The following is a 23,258-nucleotide window of genomic DNA, read 5'->3' on the forward strand; positions in this document are numbered from 1 at the left end:
GCGGCATTTTCTGGTGTAAAAGAGGCAACTTTCCCAAGTTCAAACCCTTCCAGCTGGTCATGTTAGACGCAGCCTAAGGTGCTGGAGACGTCTAGCTGCTAATCTGTACTCATCAGTTCTGGCTGAGCACCTTTTGCCTCAGGAGAACGGCTCTCTCCCTGACCTTCCACCCAAACTGATCCCTTAAGAAAATCCATTTCAGCCGGCAGGTGTGGCTCAGTGGTTGAGCATGGACCCATGCACCAAGAGGTCAACAGTTCAACTCCCGGTCAGGGCAGGTGCCCAGGTTGTGGGCCAGATCCCCAGTGGGGGGCATGCAGGAGGCGGCCCATCGATGTTCTCCCTCATGGATGTTTCTCTCTCTTCCTTCCTCTCTCTAATATCAATAAAGAAAAAGACAAAAGGAAAAGCCATTTCGATGTAGAGAGGATCCCACCTGGGGCAACAAGTAAAAAGTTAGGGGACGAACGAAAACGCGGCGTCTGGACTGGAGTCTCCTCTGTCGGGTGTGGGAGCCGGCCGGTAGGCCCTTTCCCTCAAGTTTCCTCCTTCGCCCCTTGAGTGACTGGTTCTGGCGCACTCACGAAGAGGAGGTGAGATGACCTTCCGTTAGTTGAAATGGCACTCTACCAGTCGAAACGGTCGAGGTTCCGAAGGCCGTGCGCATGGGAACCAACAAACCTCCCCAGGCCCGGGTTCGCCACCCCACTGCCCCGCACGAATGGCCAGGGAAAACCTGGAAAAGGCGCGCAACCCTCCTGCGCACGCGCATGTAGCGTCAGGAGGGCGGGGCTCGAGTGGGCGGGGCCGGCGGCACCGCTAAGCGAGGCCCTAGAGGACAGCAGCGCGTGCGCCCCGGTTGTGGGCGGGGTTGTGGGCGGGGCCTGGGGGAGCGGGAGCCTGGCTGTCACGCGCAGCCCCACCCCCTGGGCCGTAGTCAAGCTCCGGGAGGCGGCAACCGCTCCTGCTCGGCCCTTCCCGGTTGGCTGGGCCGGCTGCGCCTCGGTTCTCTGGTGACTATGGGGGACCCCAGCAAGCAGGATATCCTGGCCATCTTCAAGCGCCTCCGCTCGGTGCCCACCAACAAGGTAACGGCCGCCGGGCGAGTTCAGGCTTGCTTGGCATCCCCGCCGGACCCCGCGGGCGCCTCCTGCGACGCCAGTGTCCGCGGCCGCGGGAGGAGGAGCCGGCCCGGCCTGTGACACGTCGCACTTGCGGCCGCGGCAGCTGGGCCTCTCCAGGGTCCGAACCGCGCGCCGCCCCCCAGCTTCAGCAAAGGGGGAGCGGGGAAGGGGCACACACCCGAGGCCGCGGGCGGGGCGGGCAGCCGGGCCCTGGGGGCGGGAGGCGAGAGCACCTTGGGGTCCTAGGGGCCGGGGGACAGATACTTATGGGTTCCTGACACTTGGCTGAGGAACATACATGGGGGCGGGGGCGGCTTTTGGGGTGGCCGAGTGAACACGGTGAGTTCCTGAGAGCTGGGGCGAGCTTGGAGGTCCCGAGAGAGGTTGGGGAGGATACTTCGGGGTTCCTGCGAGTGGGGCACCTGTGACCCAGCTGGGAAGCATGCACCGGGTCAGAACTCCAGCTGGTAGCACTGGGCATTTGGGAAAGCTCGGCTCGCCTCATCCCCACCCTCGAACGGACCCCTCAGGGGCGCCTGCTGGAGCCTGATTGCTTCCCTGTGTCCCTTGATGGCAGCGTCACTGTTCCTGCTGATAGAGCTGCCAAGGGGTCTGCGCAGTGGCTTCCAGCTCTTTTCTCTTTCTAAGAAAGCCCAACACAGGCCCTTTTCCTTCCTTCCCTTCGGGACTGTTTGGAGATGGGAGTTTTCCCTTTCCTCCCACGTCCAGGGGCTGCCCCCTACTCCACCCCACACCCACCCCTACCCCATGACTTTTACAACTTTTGGAAACTGGCTGGAGATGTGATGACGCATTGGGCCAAAGTGATACCTCCTCTGAGGATCACAGGTCTGGATCACAGGTCGGAGTGGAGCCTGGAGAGAGCAAAGGGCTGTCCTGTCATCGTGGACTCTCTCCTCTCCTGTCACAGGAGTTCTGTCTGCGACCCATCGTCACCTCCAAAGTGAACAGCTGTTCACCAGCATGGTCATAAGCCATGACATGATGGCATAGAAAGTTCCTGAGTTTTACAAAATTTGGATGTCTTTATTTTAAGCCTTGATGGTGGAGGGGAGCCCATAATTTTACAGCCTTAGGAGTGAGAAAGGAAACAATTTATTGCAAGTGATAGCTGATGAAGGCAGAGCAGTCAGGAGGAGAAAGGCTCCAGGAATTCTCCAGTGCCCATTTCTTTGCTGTTTTATCTCTTTTTTTTATCCTCACCCGAGGACATTTTTTTCCATTTTTTTGTTCAGATAGAGTGGGAGGGAGAGAGAGGAAGAGAGTGAGAGAGAGAAACATCAACATGAAAGGGACACATCGAGTGGCTGCCACCCGCACGACCAACCAGGGCTGGGGACAAACTGCAATCGAGGCACGCGCCCTCAGTGGGAACCAAACCCGGGTCTCTCTGGACCGCAGGCCGACACTTTAACCACTGAGCCAAACTGGCCAGGGCTCTTTGCTGTTTTCTTGACTTTCAAATTTAGAGTCATCTGTTAATAACGAGTGGTTCCTGTATATCTAGACAACATTCAGATCTGCAGTTAGCAGTGTAGAAGCTATATTTTTTGGTCTGTTTTATCTCAGAAACATAACATGTACACCCTATTCTCTTTGATGGGATACACCAAAGGAAAGGTGCCCTTTTATTTACTTGCTTATTTTTCTTTATTGATTTGAGAGAGAGAGGAAGGGAGAGGGAGAGAGACGGAAACATCGATGAGAGAGAACATAGATTGGCCAGCTCCTGCATGCCCCGCACCGGGGATTTGGCCCACAACCTGGGCATGTGCCCTGATCAGGAATGGAACTGACGACTTTTGGCTCATAGGTTGTCACTCAGTCATAGAGCCACACCAGCTGGGTGGAAGATGCCCTTTTAAAATGAAAAATCAGTGTCTTTCTACCAAGAGACACTTTGAGGGAGATAGCTGGATGCGCTTGTAACTTGTTATCCAGACTCTGCTGCTCTCCAGCTATGTCACCCTGGGCAGGTTACTGGAACACTTACTTTGTGCTTACTTACATGGGCAGGATCTAACTCGGAGGGTTATTGTGAGGATTAAATGAGAAAATCCCAGAAAAGCACTTAGAGCAGTACCTGCACCTACTAGTCTTCAGTACTTGTCAGCTGTTTTTATTATGAAGAACACATCTTTGGAACATTTTATATTCTGTAGTAGGATTAATAAAAGCATTGAGCAAAATATTTTCTAGGTAATGTCCCATAGTATTGTGTTACATTTCTTGATTAAGACTTTATTTGATCGTTAGTAAGAAACAGTTACCTAAACAAAGGTGAAAACTAGTTTTAATGACGTGAAAGAGTCGGATGACAATAGCATTTTCGAAAAGGGTTCTAAAAAGAAGCTCTAAGTAAGACACGCGAGACAGGAAAAGTAGGTAAAGAAAGACAACTCGGTTGACTTTCAGAATGTGGTATCCAATTTCTTCCCTTGTGTGTGATGGCCATTACTCTGGACCCAAGGTTTCAGCTCATAAGGGTCAGTTTTCTAGTTTGTGAAATCCTTCCTTGAAGCTGTACTGTCCCTTGGTTTTATATTGATTGCTTGAGTGATTCATTCAGCAGATATCCATTGAGCACCTGCAGTGTGCTGGGCACTGTGCCAAGCACTGAGGGTACACTGATGTAGCCTCAGCCAAGGGGCAGGCTCCTGCCTTCAGGGGGTGGACAGTCCAGCGGACAAAGGATGAGTAAAGGGCTGCCTGGTGAAGGGGGAAGAATCTCCACGTGGATTGCCTGGGGTCCAGTCCCTGAGGCACCATTCTTAGCTGTGATACTTCAGAATTCCTTAATTTTCTCTAAAATGGGGGTCAAAACTGCACTGCATAATTTTGGGGACTGCAGAATGGAAACACACAGCCCTCGTTTGAAAAGTGTGAAGAATTTCAAGATAAGACAGCAAAGCGCTAACCGACCATGGGCCCTTCTGAGTGTGGGGCCCTGCGGGACTGCACAGATCATGCACACACCTTGGAAGCTGGTCCCAAAGGGGTAGTAACAGTACCTTCTGGTAGGGTTGTTATGAAGATTCAGTTGGCCAGTAACAGTGCGTGACAGGGAGTAAACACTCAATATTAGCTATTATTTTTATAGCAACTAGTCTCATCCTTAGGTAAAACAAACGGTTAGTCAAAACTGTTTCTTTTTTAACACCATAATAACTGATATTCTGCTTAGAAAAGAGTGTCTGAACTTTGGTTCGGTCGCATATCAACACAAAGGGCAGCCCCCGCTCTCAAAGTACTACCTCCCGACCTCCAGTCCCACAGGTCCCAGTCTAACTCATTAGCTCTTCCACCCCTCCAAACTGCCCCACTACCTGTATTTGGATTTAATGCCACTTGGTGCCAGGCTGGGTGCTTAGCTCAGCTGACCAAAATAGACTGAGCCCCACCCTCATGGAGCTACATTCTAGCGAGTCCTTATCTCAGTTGGTGGGGCAGGAGGATGCTGAGGTCACCATGGTAGGAAGCCCATGTTCTCTTCTTGTAGCCAGCCTTTCGACCACCTTGGGAGTGGTACTCAGACTTGCTTACTCTGGGCTGTGCACACCTAATCTCTGCTGTCACCTCCGCCCACAGGGCCATTTCCTGCACAGGCTTTTGCCACTTACTGCCCTTCTAGACTCTTCTTGAGACCCCAAATGCCTCTTGGACCCTGTCTAGGAAACTTTTTGTATCCTGTCCTTGCTTCCTGAGATTCAAGTGTGTAACTAATTGGCTTTCCCACTAGACTGCTGGTCTGTGGGCTCCAGGCACACCTGCTGAAACACCTCTGTACGTCCACTTTGTGTGCTCCAGGTACATACTTGATTGTACGTACAACACAACTGTCAGTTGAGTAAGTGAGGGATTACAAATGGCCCTCGCAGAGGGACAGCACCTTCGGCACAGTCGGCACAGTCTGATGGCTGTTACCACAGGGCGTCTGAATTTTCATGTCCTCTCCCAAAGGGCAGCATGCGCCTGGCAGGGGGTAAGGGCTCAGCAAGTGTCTGTGGAATCAGTGATGCCATCTACCTCTTAATACCTCAGTGCCTGCCCCAGTGTCTGGTCCCTGCACCGTTGAAGTGAGTGGCTGGTACCTTTCATGTCAGTTGTCACTCCCACAACTCACGCATGCTTAATGTGAGCCCATCAGTGTGGGGCTCTGGAAACCCACTCATGTTTTCGCTCTTCTATTGCCCTCAAAAGGCCAGAAGCCTGGTTTTTCCTGACAGTTATAGTTGGGACAATCTTCACAATAGGTGGCTCTGCCTATAAAGTGTATCTAAACTATGGGTGCATTTTTTCTGGAAAAGAAACTATAATTCTCCTCCTAGTGGAAGTGTTACTATCCTGTTGTTCTGCCTTGAATTGTGTTCATTTCCATGACAAGCACTGCATATTTTAAATTACTGTTATGCTCCTGTTATCAGATGGAGGGTGTTTGACTTTGGTCAGCGCTGAGGAAGGAAGGCTCAGGGTCTCCTGAGGCCACAGTCATCTGAAAGCTGGAGTTTCCACTCCCGAGGCCACTCACGTAGTGGTCGGCTGGCTCCACTGGACTCGGGGCCTCCATTCCTCCCCGCTTGAGCCTTTCCACTGACCTACCTGAGTGTCCTCAAGACACGGCAGCTGGCTTCCCCCAGAGCCAGTGATAGAGAGAGAGAGAGAAAGGAAGTCATGGCGTCGTTTATAGCCTGATCTGGAAGGGACATACAGTATTTCGGCCATATTATGGTCACACAGACCACCCTGAAAGCGAGGGTGGATTGCACAAGGGTATAAACACCAGGAGGGGAGGATCATTGGGGGCACCTTGGAGTCTGGCCACCATACTCTTCTTCAGTTGAGAAGTGTGCACTCCTGCCATGTGGTATAGACCACTGTCCAGGGGACAGTGAGGCCTTGAGCATTCTCAGCATGGGGCCTCCCTGGCTAGTGTTCATTTATGTGACTGACGGAACCCTATCAATGCTTCGAGGCTAGGGAGTGTTTTAGATGATATACACACCTCAGTTCTCTTCACCACCCATACTGCACTGTGTTATAACAGATTCACAATAATGTGTAACTTACTATATAAGTAACATGTAGTAATATCATTCTATTAATATATAATTAATGGAATATAATATTATAATAATAAAAGAAGTTGAAATTTTAGGTTTTTATTTATTTATTTGTATTGATTTTAAGGTGAGAGAGAGAAAAACATCCGTTTGTTGTTCCACTTATTTGTGCATTCATTGATTGTTTCTTGTATGTGCCCTGACCGGGGTGTACCTGCAACCTTGGTGTACCGGGATGACACTCTAACCAAGCTACCTGGCTGGGGCCAAAGTTTAGGTTTTTAAAATCTAGATGAGATGGTTTCTGTTAGCCAGTAAATTATAAAGGTTAAGCAACTTTCAAGCTAAATCAGGTTGTGTGTCCCATGGGAAGGCTCATTTGGCTACTATAAAGTAATTAATAGTTGACTTTTCAATTTTTTTTTCAGGTGTGTTTTGATTGTGGTGCCAAAAATCCCAGCTGGGCAAGCATAACCTATGGGGTGTTTCTTTGCATCGACTGCTCGGGGTCACACCGGTCGCTCGGTGTTCACTTGAGTTTTATTCGGTAAGTGAAGCTGTCCCTGTGGGGGGTGGGAGGGGTTACATTGTCCCATGGGTCTCTTTCCACTTTTTCCTTTATGTTTCTTCTGACATCAAGTAAAATGAGAGGTTGGCTATGAGTTGTGGAGATTTAAGTCATAGAATTAACTAAACTGGGAAAATGGGTTGTTTTCTATTTCCTTACTGTTATATAGAGCTCCGTGTCAGACATGAGGCCATGGTGTGGAAGACAGAGGGGAGGGTTCGAGACAGTATTTCCTTTCCCTTTACGATCTTCTAATAACTTGCAGTACAAAGGAGTCCTGCTGAGAGAGTCACCGTAGAAGGGGACTCGGGTGCCCGGAGAGCCAGTGGCAGGACTCCGGCATAAGTGTCCAGCCCTGGCTCCCGGGCCACTCATACCGCATGAGTGATGATTTTGGTATGAATTTCAGTGGCAGTTTTAAATGCCTATAATATAAACATCTTGCCCTGGCTGGTTTTGCTCAGTGGTTAGAGCGTCGGCCCATGGACCAGGGAGTCCCAGGTTCGGTTTCCGCTAAGGGGACTTACCTCAGTTATAGTTTCTCCCCAGCCCCGGTTGGGGTCATGTGGGTGGCAACCACTGGATGTGTCTTTCTCACACTGATGTTTCTCTCTCCCTCTTCCTCCCTCTCTCCCTCCCAATCTGTCTGAAGATAAATGCAAAAATGTCCTTGGGTGAGGATTAAAATATATATATATGTCTTTCTTCTCTTTTCATCTGAAGTCTTGGGCTGCATGGACTCCTTCTGACAAGCTCCAATCTTCCACTCTGACACTGGTATGGTAGTAGCCTGGATGGGCCTTTGTGTGCAAGAGAGAAAAGGGCCCCCTCTGGGCACACATGGCCCCACAATCCAGTGGGAGCTGGCAAGTGCCCTGGTGTGAGGTAGAAGAGAGTGAAATAATATAAGAAATAATGAAAGGGTTCCAGCAGGGCTCAGGGCTTGGAAGCCGAGCGAGGCCTGCACTTCAGCAGCCGTGGGCCTAGGCCGGGCGCCTCCTTGCGGCCCTGTGGGATCTGTGTGTTTGCCGGCCACCTCCAACCACGCCACCTAGTTCCCTGCCACTGCTTTTCCCAGGGAAGGAGCCAGCGAGGCAGGCGGGCTGTTTGTACGGTGAGCGATCTCATCTTACCTTGACCTAAGGAATACTGATACACACAATTACTATAAAGAGCATTCGTTCCTGAAGGATCAAGTCTTATAATGCATAATGAGATATTTCGTATGATCGCACAAAAATAAATAGTAATAATAGCAACATAATTCCCTTTTTTAATATATTAATTTATAAAAACTTTTCTGGTGAACTTTCCTGAGTTCTCTTTTCAGAAATCAGTTTGCAAAGGCCTGATGTGACATTTACAGCCATACCACTCCGTAGGTGTATCTAGAAAAGGGAGTTCTTCTGTGTGTTCTTACTGTTTTAGAGGATCTGTCAGCTTTTGCCTTCTTTTTCCCTAGCTGTAGGTCTCAGAATATTTTGAAATTACTATCCTGTCCTTGTCTCCTTTTTAAATATTGAGGGATTTCATTGCCAGGGCAAGTTTATTTTTAATGTACTTCCCTCACACCCCTAAATGAGTTGTTACCAGTTAACATGGTGACTTGCTCTGCCCAGAGCCCAGAAGGCAGGACTCGAGGCAGTACCTAGTTGGTTGTCTTTCTTTCTCTTTCCTGTATTCTTTTCCTCTTTTCCTCTGCCAGGCCCTGCCCTTTGTAGCCTGGCCCTCCCTCTTCCTCATTGCTAAAACACACTGGCAGTTTAAACCCTTCCAGGAAAGGAGGTGGTTTTCTGACGTATTCCTCAGTTGAGGGAAGGGCTGAGCTGGAGCCTGGTGAGCCTGGACAGCAGGGTCTGTTTGGGCTTCTGCAGGTTTAATCACTAGTCTTCTAGTGAGATCAATATATATAAAAAAAAAAGTCAGATAAATATAACTATGAGTCACAGTGCTTATAAATGATTCAAAAACAACTGTTAAAACTGTTAAGGGGCAGCAGTCTAGGATTTGGCCAAGACAAAGTCTAGGATGATAAGGGTACTTAGTATCTTTTTTCTTTTAAAGAGGTGGAGGGCTATTCTTTGAACAGTAAAAAAAAATTTTTTTTTCTTTATTGATTTTAGAGAGAGAAAGGAAGAGGGAGAGAGAAAGGAACATCGATGAGAGAGAACATTGACTGGCCGCTTCCTGCATGCCCCCCTGGGGATTTGGCCCACGACCTGGGCATGTGCCCTGACCGGGAATCGAACCAGAGACCTCTTGGTGCATGGGTCGACGCTCAACCAGTGAGCCACACCTGTCAGGCTGAACATTTTTTACTGATTAAAAAAATCCCAAACACTAGCTTATTGGGGACAAATGTTGTATCTTGACTCATGTAAGTTATAGAGGTTGTCGGGGAACCTATGTTCTCCTTTACATAGCTGGTTAACAGGAGCTTTTTGGTTAAACTGACACTGGTTCTTCAACTTTTCTTTTTTTCACTATTTACTTTTTTCTTAGCACTCAGATTCTCTTACATTTTACCATCTCTTAATCTAAATTCAACATAAGAAGTAACCTACGGTGAGTCACCTCCTTGTGTAGGAATGGGCACTGATGAGCAATTCAAGTTTCTTCTTAAGGTTGGCTATATTCAGAGTCCAAAAGGTTGTCATCACAACCTTTTGTTTTCAATTCCATTGTATGAGAGAGAATCCCTGTCAGCTCAATTCAAGAACAATTATCCCTGCTGGTGTGACTCAGTGGATTGAGCATCCTACCATGGATTTAAGGATTCTGGTTCGATTCCCAGTCAGGGCACATGCCCAGGTTTCAAGCTCAGTCCCCATTAAGGGGCATGCAGGGGGCAGCCGATCGATGTTTCTCTCTCACATTGATGTTTCTTCCCCTCTTTCTCTAAAAAAAAGAAAAAAATCATAAAAAAACATATTTTTTTAAAAAGAACAATTCGTTTTTTATATTTATTTCTAAGAAATATATTAAAATATTTGGCTTTATTATTATTATTATTATTATTTTATCCTCACCTGAGGACATTTTTCCATTTTTTGTTCAGATAGAGTGGGAAGGAGAAAGAGAGAAACATCAACGTGAAAGGGACACATCAAGTGGCTGCCACCCGCACGACCCAACCAGGGCCTGGGACAACTGCAACCGAGGTACATGCCCTTAGTGGGAACTGAACCCGGGTCTCTCTGGACCGCAGGCCAACACACTAACCGCTGAGCCAAACCGGCCAGGGCTATTATTTTTTTTATTATTATTTTTAATCTTCACATGAGGATTTTTTCCATTGATTTCTTAAAATATCTTTTTATTGATATGTTTTTAAATATAAATATGTTTTAAAAATATGGTTTTTTTAGGGAGAGAGGAAGGGAGAGATGGAAACATCGATTGGCTGCCTCCTGCATGCCCCATACTGGGGATTGAGCCCACAACCTGGGCACGTACCTTGACGAGGAATCGAACCGGGACCTCTCACTCCATGGGACAATGCTCAATCCACCTGCTGAGCTTTCCCATTGATTTTTAGATAGACTGGGAGGGAGGAAGGGAGAGAGAAAGAGAAACATCGATGTGAGAGACACATCAATTGGTTGCCTTCTGGACCACCCTGGCTGGGGCAGGGGATCAAACCTGCAATCCAGATACATGCCCGTGACCAGGAGTCAAACCCATGACTCTTTGGTCCAAGGGTCGATGCTCTAACCACTGAGTAAACTGGCCAGGGCTGGCTTTATTTATTTATTTTATCCTCACCCGAGGACATTTTTCCATTTTTTGTTCAGATAGAGTGGGAGGGAGAGAGAGGGAGAGAGAGAGAGAAACATCGATTTGAAAGGGACACATCGAGCGGTTGCCACCTGCACGACCCAACCAGGGCCCGGGACAAACTGCAACCGAGGTACATGCCCTTAGCGGGAACCCAACCCGGGTCTTTCTGGACCGCAGGCCGACGCTCTAACCGCTGAGCCAAACCGGCCAGGGCTGGCTTTATTTTTTTTTTAAGGAGAGCTTAAGACTAAAAGTTGTAAGGCAGATTAGCAAGTCTGAGGACTTGTAGCAGTTTTAGGACACAGTTAAAGTCAGGTATCTATTATGTGCCTGTGCCAGGAGTGTGAGAGAAAAATATGGAGCATGCCTGTCCTCTGGAGATTGCTACTGATAACACAGTGTGACAGTTACCATGATGATGATGGCGGTAATCACAGTGAGAATTTTAGCCACATGGTGTTTACCATGAGCCAAGCACTTTTCAGATATTAGCTTATTTAATTTCCACAGGAGCGAAATAGATAATCCTATAATTGTACCTACTTTACAGATGGGGAAAGTAAGGACCAGAGAAGTAATTTCTCCAAGGTCATGCATCTAGTAATGGCAGAGTTGAGATTTGCACTTTCTCTGTCTGTCTCCAGAGACTGTGTTGTTAATGACCACCCAATGATAGATGGGGAGGGGATGGCACCTAACTCATTGTGGTGGAGGGGTCATGACCATGTGGTGACTAAGCAGATTTTTCAGAGAAGGGATTTCAGAACAAGATATATTGTTTTTCTTTTCTTTCTTTATTGATTTTTAGAGAGAGAGGAGGGAAGAGGGAGAGAGAAACAGAAACATCAATGAGAGAGTACATCGATTGGCCACCTCCTGCATGCCTCCTACTGGGGATCAGGCCCACAACCTGGGCATGTGCCCTGACGGGGAATCGAACTGGTGACCTCTTGGTGCATGGGTCAACGCTCAACCACTGAGCCACACCGGCTGGGCTGAGATATATCATTTAATCACCTTGCTTGGTAATCAAATTCTAAAAGGAGATTTAGCCCTGGCCAGTTTGGCTCAGCGGTTGGAGCATCGGCCCGCGGACCAGAGAGTCCCAGGTTTGGTTCCCACTAGGGGCACGTACCAAAAAAAAAAAAAAATTAAAAGGAGATTTATTTTTGTCTTTGGGAAATATGTTTCTTATCAAGTATGGTTTCATGTTTACTCTTTATGTCCCCATGAAGTAGATATGTCATTTGTATATGTAATAATATGTATTAGTATCGTTATTCATTGTAAGTTAGCTAGGCTTCAATATAATATTCACAAAGGTTAAACGATACAAATAGGCATAGAAATGAGTAAATGGAAGGGCCCATTGTGTAAGGATAGCCTACCTATGCCCTTTCTAACCTGTCCACATTCCTGCACAGTCAGTGTGGGAGAAGCTGTTGTGGAATACAGGATAGCCTTGCTTTTGCTCATAGTTATCGACGGAATATAAAGACGTCCAGCCTTGTTGTGCTGTCCTGTCTTGTTTTGCACTGATCACTTGGTGGATTTTACTGCCTTTACCTTGCCCTGAGGTGACCTTAGCTTTCAAGCAAGCAGGGCATAAAGTGTGGTGGGGTAGGGGGCACTCGAGCTTTCACTGCTAAAGCATCCGTCCTGAGTTTTCTTCCTCCCTCGTGGTGGTGATGGTGGGTTGGTCCCTTCCACCTGATGGTGAATGATGAGCATCCTCCAGGGTCCTACTAGGTGTCAAACTGGACCCCTGAAAAAGTCCAAACAGGACATCTGTTCATTTATTTTATTTATTCATTAATTCATTTTGTTAATCCTCACCTGAGGATTTTTTTTTTTTTTTAGAGAGAGTAGGAGGGAGGGAGGGGGGCAGAGAGAGAGAGAAACATCCATGTGAGAGAGACACATCGATTGGTTTCCTCCCGCACGCAGCCTGACTGGGGCGGGGACTGAAAATGTAACCCAGGTACATGCCCTAGATGGGGAATCAAACCCTTCACACTTCAGTGCACCGGCTGACACTCTAACCACTGAGCAACACCGGCCAGAGCAGGACATCTATTCTAAATAGAGACACATTACCAAATTTTAGATAATGACCCACTAAGAATGTGAGGCAAAGAGTCAGAGTTGTTCCAACAGCCCCAGGAAGCTTGTGGTGTTCTGTTCCCTAGAAGACATGGCTGACTGCAGTCAATGCAGAAGTGTGGCTGGCCTGGCGTGGCCTGCCCGTGGTCGGGTGTGCAGGGTAGTAGGTGGTTGGGGTCATCAGAGCCTTGGCTTCTAGAAAGGATGAGAGGGGCCAGGAGCTGCTGTACCAACGGTCATGCACTTTGGAGTTCCAGCATCCTGGAAGCATGCGTCACTGTTAACACAAGCTTGGAATCTTCAGGATCCTGAGGATCAAGGAAATCTTGTTCTCAGTAGTTCAGTGGCTTGATTTTGGAGAAGAAAAGTATTAACATTTAAGAATGTTCTTTCCATTTAGATCTACAGAGTTGGATTCTAACTGGTCTTGGTTTCAGTTGCGATGCATGCAAGTTGGAGGAAATGCTAATGCAGTAAGTTCACTTCAGACTTGTTTTCCTTCTGTATAAATGTGTGTTCCACTGCTTGGGGGGCCCTGTCGGATAACAGAGAGACATGAGGGGCTTTGGAGTTGGATGACCTGGTTGACTTATTTATCCAAAAACACCTAAGAAACACGAAGCTTTGGACTAGATGCTAGGATATAGTGATAAACAAGACAAATGAGACCCTCCCTTTGATGGCAGAGACAGAGAGTCATTAAAGAAGCAGATAAACAAGAACCTAACAGGTGGTGAGAGTGCTTTGAAGAAAATTTAAACAGGAAGCGGTGATATAGAGGAATTGGGAGGCTTATGACAATACAGTTTTTTATTATGTGAGAGTGACTTTTGTGCTTAGAATTGAATGAATGCCTATAGCTGCTTACATCTGAATTTTAGTTTTTAATAAAACCTATTCTCCAAATTTTCAAATATAATATATAAAATCATATATTCATTTATAAACTTATTAATTTCTGTGCAAAAAAATAACCAATTATGTGGTCAGTGAATCTGTAATGGTAAAAGAGCAGACTTAAAAAAAATTTTTTTTTCTTTATTGATATTAGAGAGAGAGAGAGGAAGGGAGAGGGAGAGATAGAAACATCGATGAGAGAGAACATTAACTGGCCGCCTCCTGCATGCCCCACACTGAGGATCAGGCCCACAACCTGGGCATGTCCCCTGACTAGGAATTGAACTGGTGACCTCTTGGTGCATGGGTTGATGCTCAACCACTGAGCCACACCAGCCAGGTAAGAGCAGACTTTTTAAACCCTACTTACAAACCTAACTAAGGATCCTCAAACATTTTAAACTTGTATCTGATTTCTCAAACTCTAAACTGGCAGCTGTAGAAGCCTAGCCAGCAAAGTCACTCAGGGCACTGATACCCTATTTATAATGCCAAATAGTAGAGGGTTAATGAATAGGATCCCATAGACATGCCGTTAAACATTAAAAGTGTAAGAAATCAAATGTCATACATTTCAAATAAAAATTGTATCTAGCATCAATTTGATATTTAAAATTATAATTGTGCCCAGCTGGTGCAGGGGGCTGCCAGTTAATGTTCTCTCTCATCGATGTTTCTATCTCTCCCTCTCCCTTTTTCTCTCTAAAGTCAATAAAGAAAAAAATTTTTTAATAAATAAGTAATTAAAATTATAATTGTAAATTTAAAATAGTTTTCAAAATACCAGATTCCCTCGGATGAGTGTTTCTCGACCTTTTTTCATTATTGTTCATTTTTCTTTTAATAATTTTTTCCTTTATTGATTTTAGAGAAAGAGGAAGTGAAAGGGAGAGCGAGAGATGGAAACAGCAATGAGAGAGAACATCGATTGGCCGCCTCCTGCGTGACCCCCATTGGAGATCTGGCCCACAACCTGGGCATGTGTCCTGACCGGGAGTCAAACCAGCAACCTGTTGGTACATGGGTCGATGCTCAACCACTGAGCCACACCAGCTGGACTTGTTCATTTTGCTAAGCAGAAAAATTAAATTTAATTAAAAAAATTAAATTAAAAATTAAATTTAAATTAGATTATTTTAAATTTAAATTGGATTTAATTTTTCCCTAGTGAAAGAAATGAAATACCAAGGAACATGATTTTGTCAGGTAGGGGGTGAGCATTGGAGGGCCACAAACCATTGTAATAACTAAGATTTTTTTTCACTTTCCAAGAAACAATTTCAGCCCATTAAGAACTCATTCATGCCTTAAAATTTCAAGCATCTTATTTAGAAACCTGTGCCCATTATCATGATGTCCACAGACTTGTTCCAAAAGTTAATAATGTGGGTGTGTATTTATCTGTCCTTAATCCTAAGCCTTCCCTGCCCACCAGCTCTGCCTCTCACCTGTGTGACACTGGGCAAGTTGTTGAGCCTCTCTGTGCTTCAGTTTCCCCACCTGCAAAGTGTAGACAGTAACAGTGACGCCTGATAGTGTTGCTATGAGGATTTAATGGGATGGTGCCCAAAGAACCTAGAAGAGAATCTGGTACATGTGGGTGCGGGATACCATTATTAATCAAATTGGGCTAATAAATAGGTTGCTGATACAGGTTGTTGGAATACCTGCTTTAATTAAGATAGGAATTCTGTATTCATGGCTGCACATGGACCCTTATAGGGTGGTTGGAAGCAATTTCCTGAGTCTAATTGTTTAAGGATTTCTTTTATCACCTTGCCTGTGCTGTCTCTGTTCATGAAGAAATAGTGCCGAACAAGGTGAAGATTAGCCTTGCGCCTAACCAGTTTGTCAACAATTCCAATTTAGTAGAACCCAAATTGAAATGGATTTCTCATGAATTAAAAGCAGTCCTTTGTGGAAAATGTCCCCCCAATAACATTCAGAGTGACCGAGGTGATTTAATGGAGAAACTAAGGGCCAGGTATTTCATATTGTAACTCTTCTCATGTCATTTTACCAAAATATTAGTTAAATCTGTGGAAGGTATTCCCTCTTACAAGGAAAGATTTCTTTTTTTTCTATTTTGTGGTTTATATAATTTGGTTTTCACAAATATTTTCAGAAATCTTCATAACATGAAGTAGCATTTTTGGGCACTGTGCTCGATTTGCTGCAGTACTGCTAGTAGTCCGACCAGCCGCAGAATTGCTAGTAATCCGACCTGCCACGGTACCGCTAGTAGTCCGACCTGCCACGGTACTGCTAGTAGTCCGACCTGCGGCAGTACTGCTAGTAATCAGACCTGCAGCAGTACCGCTAGTAGTCCAACCTGCCACGGTACCGCTAGTAATCCGACCTGCCACGGTACCGCTAGTAATCCGACCTGCCACGGTACTGCTAGTAGTCCGACCAGCCGCAGAATTGCTAGTAATCCGACCTGCCACGGTACTGCTAGTAGTCCGACCTGCGGCGGCACCGCTAGTAATCAGACCTGCCACGGTACCGCTAGTAGTCCGACCTGCGGCGGTACCGCTAGTAATCCGACCTGCCACGGTACCGCTAGTAGTCCGACCTGCGGCGGTACCGCTAGTAATCCGACCTGCGGCAGCACCGCTAGTAATCCGACCTGCCACGGTACCGCTAGTAGTCCGACCTGCGGCGGCACCGCTAGTAATCAGACCTGCCACGGTACCGCTAGTAATCCGACCTGCGGCGGTACCACTAGTAATCAGACCTGCAGCGGTACCGCTAGTAGTCCGACCTGCGGCGGTACCGCTAGTAATCCGACCTGCGGCGGTACCACTAGTAATCAGACCTGCAGCGGTACCGCTAGTAGTCCGACCTGCGGCGGTACCGCTAGTAATCCGACCTGCGGCGGTACCACTAGTAATCAGACCTGCAGCGGTACCGCTAGTAGTCCGACCTGCGGCGGTACCGCTAGTAATCGGACCTGCGGCGGTACCGCTAGTAGTCCGACCTGCAGCAGTACCGCTAGTAATCAGAGTCCTCTCCTCTGCAGTCGTCCTTCTTCCATCAGCACGGGTGTGCCACCGGGGACGCCAACGCCAAGTACAATAGTCGCGCGGCCCAGCTCTACAGGGACAGAATCAAGTCGCTGGCCACCCAGGCTACGCGGAAGCACGGCACTGATGTAAGTGCGGCTTGACGTCAGCGCGGCACGTCAGCGTGGCATGACGTCAGCACGGCTTGACGTCAGCGCGGCACTGGCCTACATCTGTCCGTCTGGCATGATGTGATCCTGCGGGTTGGGTTTCCCCTTCAGAGGAACCTTCGTTTCAGTAGAAAGAGTGGTTTTCACCCCAAACACCCCTAAAGTTCCCAGCTTGAGCCGCTTCTCACTGTTGGGGACTGGCGCCCCGAGGCCGCAAACGCCGCACTAGGTTGCTGGGCCGGCCACGGGCAGGGCCACGGGCTCCCGCAGCTCTGGCCACGTTTTCGTGCCCTGGGCAATACTAGCCCTAGGTAACAAGCGTTTCTGTTTGAAGACGCCTTACTTCAAACAGGATACATTGTTGACCCGGACACTGAACCCGGCCAACAGCACTGTAAGTCATGCCTGAATGAAACCGCATTTCCTCCGGTGGGCGCATCACAGCCTCGTGTGCTTGGGGGCACTGGGTGGCACTTCAGCTCTATGCGCGGGGCCACATTACGCCATGAAATCGCCTACAAAAATCATAAAAGTGTGAGAACGTGGCACCAAATAGATCACGAAAAGGGCACTTGTTTCCAGTATGAGCTGAAAAAGGACAGAGCATCACCTGTTCAGCTGGCTGCAAACGAACACCTCGGGCGGCTCGGCTCCTTTGCTGCTCTGCGCATGTCTGTGAAGCACCAGAGCACGAGCACTGACCCAGGGCTACAAGCAGATTGTGGCGAGTATATGAATTTGCGAATAAGGAATCCACATAGGAGGAGGCTAAATGTGCACAGGGACCCTGTGTAGGCCTGTTACTGATTTTATAACAATGGAAAGTACCAGTGTTGACAAACAGGTCCCTAGAAAGGGTGTGGAGGTATTAAATAAAACTTTCAAAGCCAGGGGAGATACTAAACAGTATTTCATGTCTTGTTCTAGCTGTGGCTTGATGGTTGTGTGACTCCGCCTTTGTCCCCTACACCGAAGGAGGAGGACTTCTTTGCCACTCATGCTTCCCCTGAGGTATGTATTATATGCCTTACATAATTTTGCAGTGTACTTACTCTGACAGTTAGAAAGGGTATGTATTTTAAATGTTTCAGTTAGGCCCGCTGGTGTGGCTCAGTGGATTGTGCATCATCCCGTGGACTGAGAGGTCCTGGTTCGATTCGGGTCAGGGCACATGCCTGGATTGCTGGTCTATCCCAGTAGGGACGTGTGGGAGGCAGCCATGGATGTATCTCTCTCACATTGATGTTTCTCTCTCTCTCTCCCTTCCTCTCTCTCTGAAAATCAATAAAAACATTTTTTAAATGTTTCATTTAGGATCCAGGCTAAGCTGCTGTGACAACCGTGAAATATAGTCGCTTAACCAAGATAGAAATTAATTTCTCATCAGCAGTTCAGAGGTAGCTGTCCAGGGTTGACAGAGCGATTTCTTTTGTTATTCTCATGTGTAGCTTCTACCTCAGGGTCCAAAGTGGCTGCTCCAGTTCATGGCTTTTCCCAGCAGTGAGACACCCAGGAAAACAAGTGCCCCATCCTCTTACGGACAAAATCTGGAGGTAGTGCTGATCATTTCTGCCAAGATGCTATTGGCTGGAATTTAGTTGCGTGTCTTTTACCAGCTGCCAGGGAAGCTGAGAAATGATTCCTAGTAGTCTGCCACACTTCCATTCCGAGCTCTGGAACTGACAAACAATAAAGACAGTTTTTTTTAACCCCAATTTTTTTTTTATCCTCACCTGAGGACATTTTTCCATTTTTTGTACAGATAGAGTGGGAGGGAGGGAGGGAGGGGGAGAGAGAGAGAGAGAGAGACATCAGTATGAGAGAGACACATTGATTGGTTGCCTCCTGCATGACCCTGACCAGTGCCAGTGATCGAACCTGCAACCCATGTACATGCCCTTGACCAGAATCGAACCCTTTGGTCTATAGGTGGACGCTGTAACTACTGCACTAAACCAACCAGGGCTTAACCCAAATTTTAATAGGGGTTTGAATCTCATCATCCCTGATAGGTTGTGTATACGTAGAACATATCTCAAAGCTATTTTGAGAATGAAATGAATTAATACTGATAAAAATAATTAGTATCTAACACAGAGTAAGCCTTCAATAAATGCGCTGTACCTGTCATTATGTTCATTTTCGTGGTCTGATAGTAGCAGTAACAACAAGTCATGGTCCTTCTGAGGATTTTCCAAAAATTGTTTAAATCAGGGAATATAGGCCTCTGAAGCCTAAAATATTTACTAACTGGTCCTTTAAGGAAATGTGTGCTTAACTGGCTTAGAGCCTCAGCTATTCTGTTAGCTGCCCTGCCTCCTCAGTCCTACTGGGGAGGGGGCACCATTTGCTTAACTGCTGCTCAATCCAGTCTTTAATTATTTTTCCAGTAAAAAATGTATTAAGTCTTATAAATTGCTAAAACTTGATTTTTTTGCTATTATAATGTATATATATTACATGTTATCATTGGTGTAGTCAGTAGTTACCAGAAATAATTATCAAAAAAGAGAATAGAAAACAATAAGAAAAGATAAGGTGTTCTTTGCTATTGTTTAATTTAGAAGTAGATATGTAATATCCATGATTAGTAGCTGATAAATGTTAGGAATAGAAATGATGGGCTAAAAAAGAGAGATATGACTAATTTTGGTGTGGGAGATATTAGTATAAATTCATGTTTATTTTATTGTCTGTCTATATATACACATGTGGAGAACTAATTCTAGATATGTGTGTGTATGTGGGATAGTACACACACATTGTATTGCCTGGCTCTGTCCACTGAGGGCCTGAGGACAGTGATACTTCAGTGTAGCAAGCACACCCAGCACCCAGGTTTTGGTTTCTAAATACCATACTCCACTAAAAGGAACCGGAGCTGCCTCTGAATAAATGGCAGGTTGTAGGACTGGGGCTGCGGGGGCAGATGAGCCTGGAGCATCTTGTAGAGCTAGAAAGTAAGGAAGTGCTGGGAGGAGGGCACAGGAACTGGATGAGGCCATGTCTAAAGGACTCGGGAACCAACCTGAAAAAGCTCCCAGTGGTCAAAGCTGGAAGAATTTGAACATCAAAATAAATATTGACAGTATTGGATTATAATCCAAAGAATAAAATAAATATCCAGGAGTCTATATTGATAAAAATGGCTGATTGAGCCCTGCTGGTTTGGCTCAGCGGTAGAGCGCCAGCCTGCGGTCCAGGGCGGCCTGGGTTTGGTTCCCGCTAAGGGCACGTACCTCAGTTGCAGTTTTTCCCCGGCCCTGGTTGGGTCGTGCAGGTGGCAACCACTCGATGTGTCCCTTTCACGTCGATGTTTCTCTCTCTCTCTCCCTCCCCACTCTATCTGAACAAAAAATGGAAAAGTGCCCTCGGGTGAGGATAAAAATAAAGTGGCTGACTGAGTAAACAAATGGGGCCCTGGCCGGTTTGGTTCAATGGTTGGAGCATTGGCCCGCAGACCAATGAGTCACGGGTTTGATTTTGGTCAAGGGCACGTATCTCGGTTGCGGTTCATCCTCGGCCCTGGTCAGGTTATGTGGGAGGCAACCAGTCTATGTGGCTCTATCACATCGATGTTTCTCTCTGTCTCTCTCCCACCCCCACCCCACTCTATCTGATAATAAGTAGAAAAATATCCTCTGGTGAGGAATTTAAAAAAATACAAATGGGGAGAAGGGATAATCTTCCGTATAGAAAAATTCCAAATCATGTATAATAGATGCTCCCCCTTCAGGAGGTGGAGCTTTATCTCCCTCCCCTTGAACGTGGGCCAGACTTACTGACTAGCTCCCCAAACTAGACCATGGAAAGAGGAAAACAAGTTTACCGAGAGAAGACTGGCAGGCACCACCGGAACCAGAGGTTTTCTTCCCTTAAATCTAGTCTAATCATGAGAAAACATCAGATAAACCCAAATTGAGGGATATTCTACAAAATACCTGATCAGTACCCTTCAAAGTTTCAAGGTTGTGAAAAACAAGGAAAGACTGAGGATCTCTTACAGACCAGGGGAGAAGAGACACATGCAATGTGGGGTCCTGGGCTGGGTCCTGGGACAGAAAGGAAACACTGGAGGAAAAACTGGTGAAATCCAAATCAAGTCTGGAGTTTAGTAGTAATGTACCATGTGATTAGTTTTAACAGATGCACCTCGGGTAATTTCTTTAACCAACCTGAATTATCACCTGAAGATATTTTTCCATTGATTTTTGGGGAAAGTGGGAGGGAAAGATGATGAGGAGAGGGAGGGGAGGAGAGAGAGAAACATGGATGTGAGAGAGAGACCTGGATTGGTTGTCTCCGGCACATGCCCCAACCAGGGGCCTGGGGTTGAACCTGCAGTCCAGGTGCATGCCCTTGCCCGGGAATCGAACCCACAACGCTTTGATCCAAGCACTGGTGCTCTAACCGCTGAGCCATACTGGCCAGGGCACACCACAAATATTTTAACATTAAAGGAAGCTGGGTGAAAAGTAAGAAATTGTACTATCTCAGCAACTTCTGTGTAAACTTGAAATTACTGCATAATAAAGTTGTTTTTTTTAAATCCCCACTCGAGGACATTTTTGCATTTATCTTCAGATAGAGCAAGAGGGGAAAGAGGGGGGAAGAGAGAGAGAGAAACATCAACTGGTTGCCACCCACACGACCCCAACCGGGTCGAGGACAGACTACAACCAAGGTACGTGATGTGCCCTTAGCAGGAACTGAACCTGGGACTCTCTGATCCGTGGGCCGACGCTCTAACGGCTGAGCCAAACCGGCCAGGGCAAGATTTTATTTTTTAAAAGGAGGAAAAATAAGGAATTTGAGCATTGAAATAGAGTCTTAAGATTAGACATGTTTAAATGTTATCCTTTCCACAAATCCAGGTACTAAGAAGATGACTATTTAAATTATTAGGTTTTTACTCTGATTTGTTTTTTTGTGACTTTTCTTGCTCTGCCTGCTAATGACTTTTCTCACCTAGCTTCAGGTGAGTGGCACAGGATGGACCTCAGCACACCCAGAGCCATCTTCTTTAACACCAAGGAGTGTGGAAACCACCCCAGCAAATAATGAAGGTAGTCTTTTTTTTCATTGATTTTGACAGAGAGAGGGGAACATCAGTTTGTTGTTCCACTTACTTCTGCATTCATTTGTTGATTCTTGTATGTGCCCTGACTGAGGATCAAACCCACAACCCTAGTGTATGGGAATGAACTCTAACCAACTGAGCTACCCGGCCAGGGCTGAAGGTAGTCTTTAGAACCGTCACAGACTATTGTCCTGTGGTCCAATGGCATGCTATGACACTAGCAGAAAATAAGACCAGATTAGAAGGTGGACAGAACAGGCTACTGAACACGGAATATGATCTCATTTTTGTAAAAAATACACACAAAGCATTCTGGAAGATACACACCAAATTGTTAACTGGAGAATGAAATTACTGAGGATTTTTAATTTTAACTTGATACAGTTTAGAAGTGACTGAACTTTTGTAATTAGTATGTATTTTATAACCAGAAAATAAGATTTTGATGTAAAATAACTATGAATAGTTGACACCTAATGATTTACATTTGATGACTTAATTATAGGATTACATATATTGTAAATATACTTATATCAATGGCTTACATTTTAAAACTCACTTATGTGGCCCTGGCCAGTTTGGCTGAGCGGTTAGAGCGTTGGCCCGCAGACCAGGGAGACCAGGTTTGGTTCCCGCTAAGGGCACATACCTTGGTTGCAGTTTGTCCCCAGGCTTGGTTGGGGTTGTGTGAGTGGCAGCCAGTTGATGTGTCTCTCTTGCATCGATGTTTCTGTCTCTCTTTCTTCCTCCCTCTCTCCTTCCTGCTCTATCTGAAGATAAATGCAGAAATGACCTTGGATGAGGATAAAAAAATAAAAAATAAATAAAAATAAAAATCACTAATGTGATACGAATAACATGGATCAAGACATCAACTTTTTCTGACTAAAATTGAGTGTATTTTGTTAGCTAGAATGTTAGTATAAATTAAAAACAAAAAAGGTAACATTGACATCTGAGCAGTAAGCTCCTGGAACGTGGTACCCAAAGAAGTTGCTGGCTTATACAAGTTGGGCCTGGAACTACGTTAAGGGACTTAGTGTAATAAGAAGGACTAAGCAGTCACCACCTGTAGATTGGGTGATAGTACTGAGAACGTTTCTGGCAAGGACTTGGGGGGGTGGAGATGGTCACTCAGCTGCCTGCGGTGAAGAAAGGAGATCCCTTCACTTGTGTTGAACTCCAGGTGCCGGGGGGCGTGTCCGAGATTCCAGGGTGCCTGGGTTTCATTGTACTGGTCAGGGGGGGACCTACCCGTGAGTCAGGAGAGGAACGCCGGGATCCTGGAGAACAATGAACAAACGTCTAGCATTTTGGAAGAATAATGAAACTAAGCAGAATTCCTTTCTTACTCTTTATAACTAAATTTAGACGGATCAAAGATTTCAATATAAAACCTGAAAATATGAGGGTACTATGAGAAACATGGGTGGCTTTTTCTGCCATCCTG

General features: G+C 46.3%; 1 protein-coding gene across 2 annotated transcripts in view; it reads left to right on the top strand.

Annotated features, from left to right (window-relative positions):
• The first annotated feature begins 948 nt into the window (after nucleotides 1-948).
• Nucleotides 949-23,258, top strand: part of ARFGAP3 (ADP ribosylation factor GTPase activating protein 3) — a 57,500-nt gene continuing 35,190 nt past the window's right edge. The window contains exons 1-6 of one of the 2 annotated variants that reach the window (XM_036252844.1): nucleotides 949-1,088; nucleotides 6,634-6,752; nucleotides 13,057-13,129; nucleotides 16,576-16,707; nucleotides 17,656-17,739; nucleotides 21,707-21,794. In XM_036252844.1, the coding sequence (XP_036108737.1) occupies nucleotides 1,020-1,088; nucleotides 6,634-6,752; nucleotides 13,057-13,129; nucleotides 16,576-16,707; nucleotides 17,656-17,739; nucleotides 21,707-21,794 (565 nt within the window). In that variant the 5' untranslated portion in view covers nucleotides 949-1,019. Of the gene's footprint in view, nucleotides 1,089-6,633; nucleotides 6,753-13,056; nucleotides 13,130-16,575; nucleotides 16,708-17,655; nucleotides 17,740-21,700; nucleotides 21,795-23,258 lie in introns of both variants that reach the window. The other variant, XM_036252843.1, reaches the window with a different exon arrangement.

This window comes from Molossus molossus, unplaced genomic scaffold (assembly GCF_014108415.1).
Source record: "Molossus molossus isolate mMolMol1 unplaced genomic scaffold, mMolMol1.p scaffold_m16_p_10, whole genome shotgun sequence".
Taxonomy (NCBI): Eukaryota; Metazoa; Chordata; class Mammalia; order Chiroptera; family Molossidae; genus Molossus; species Molossus molossus.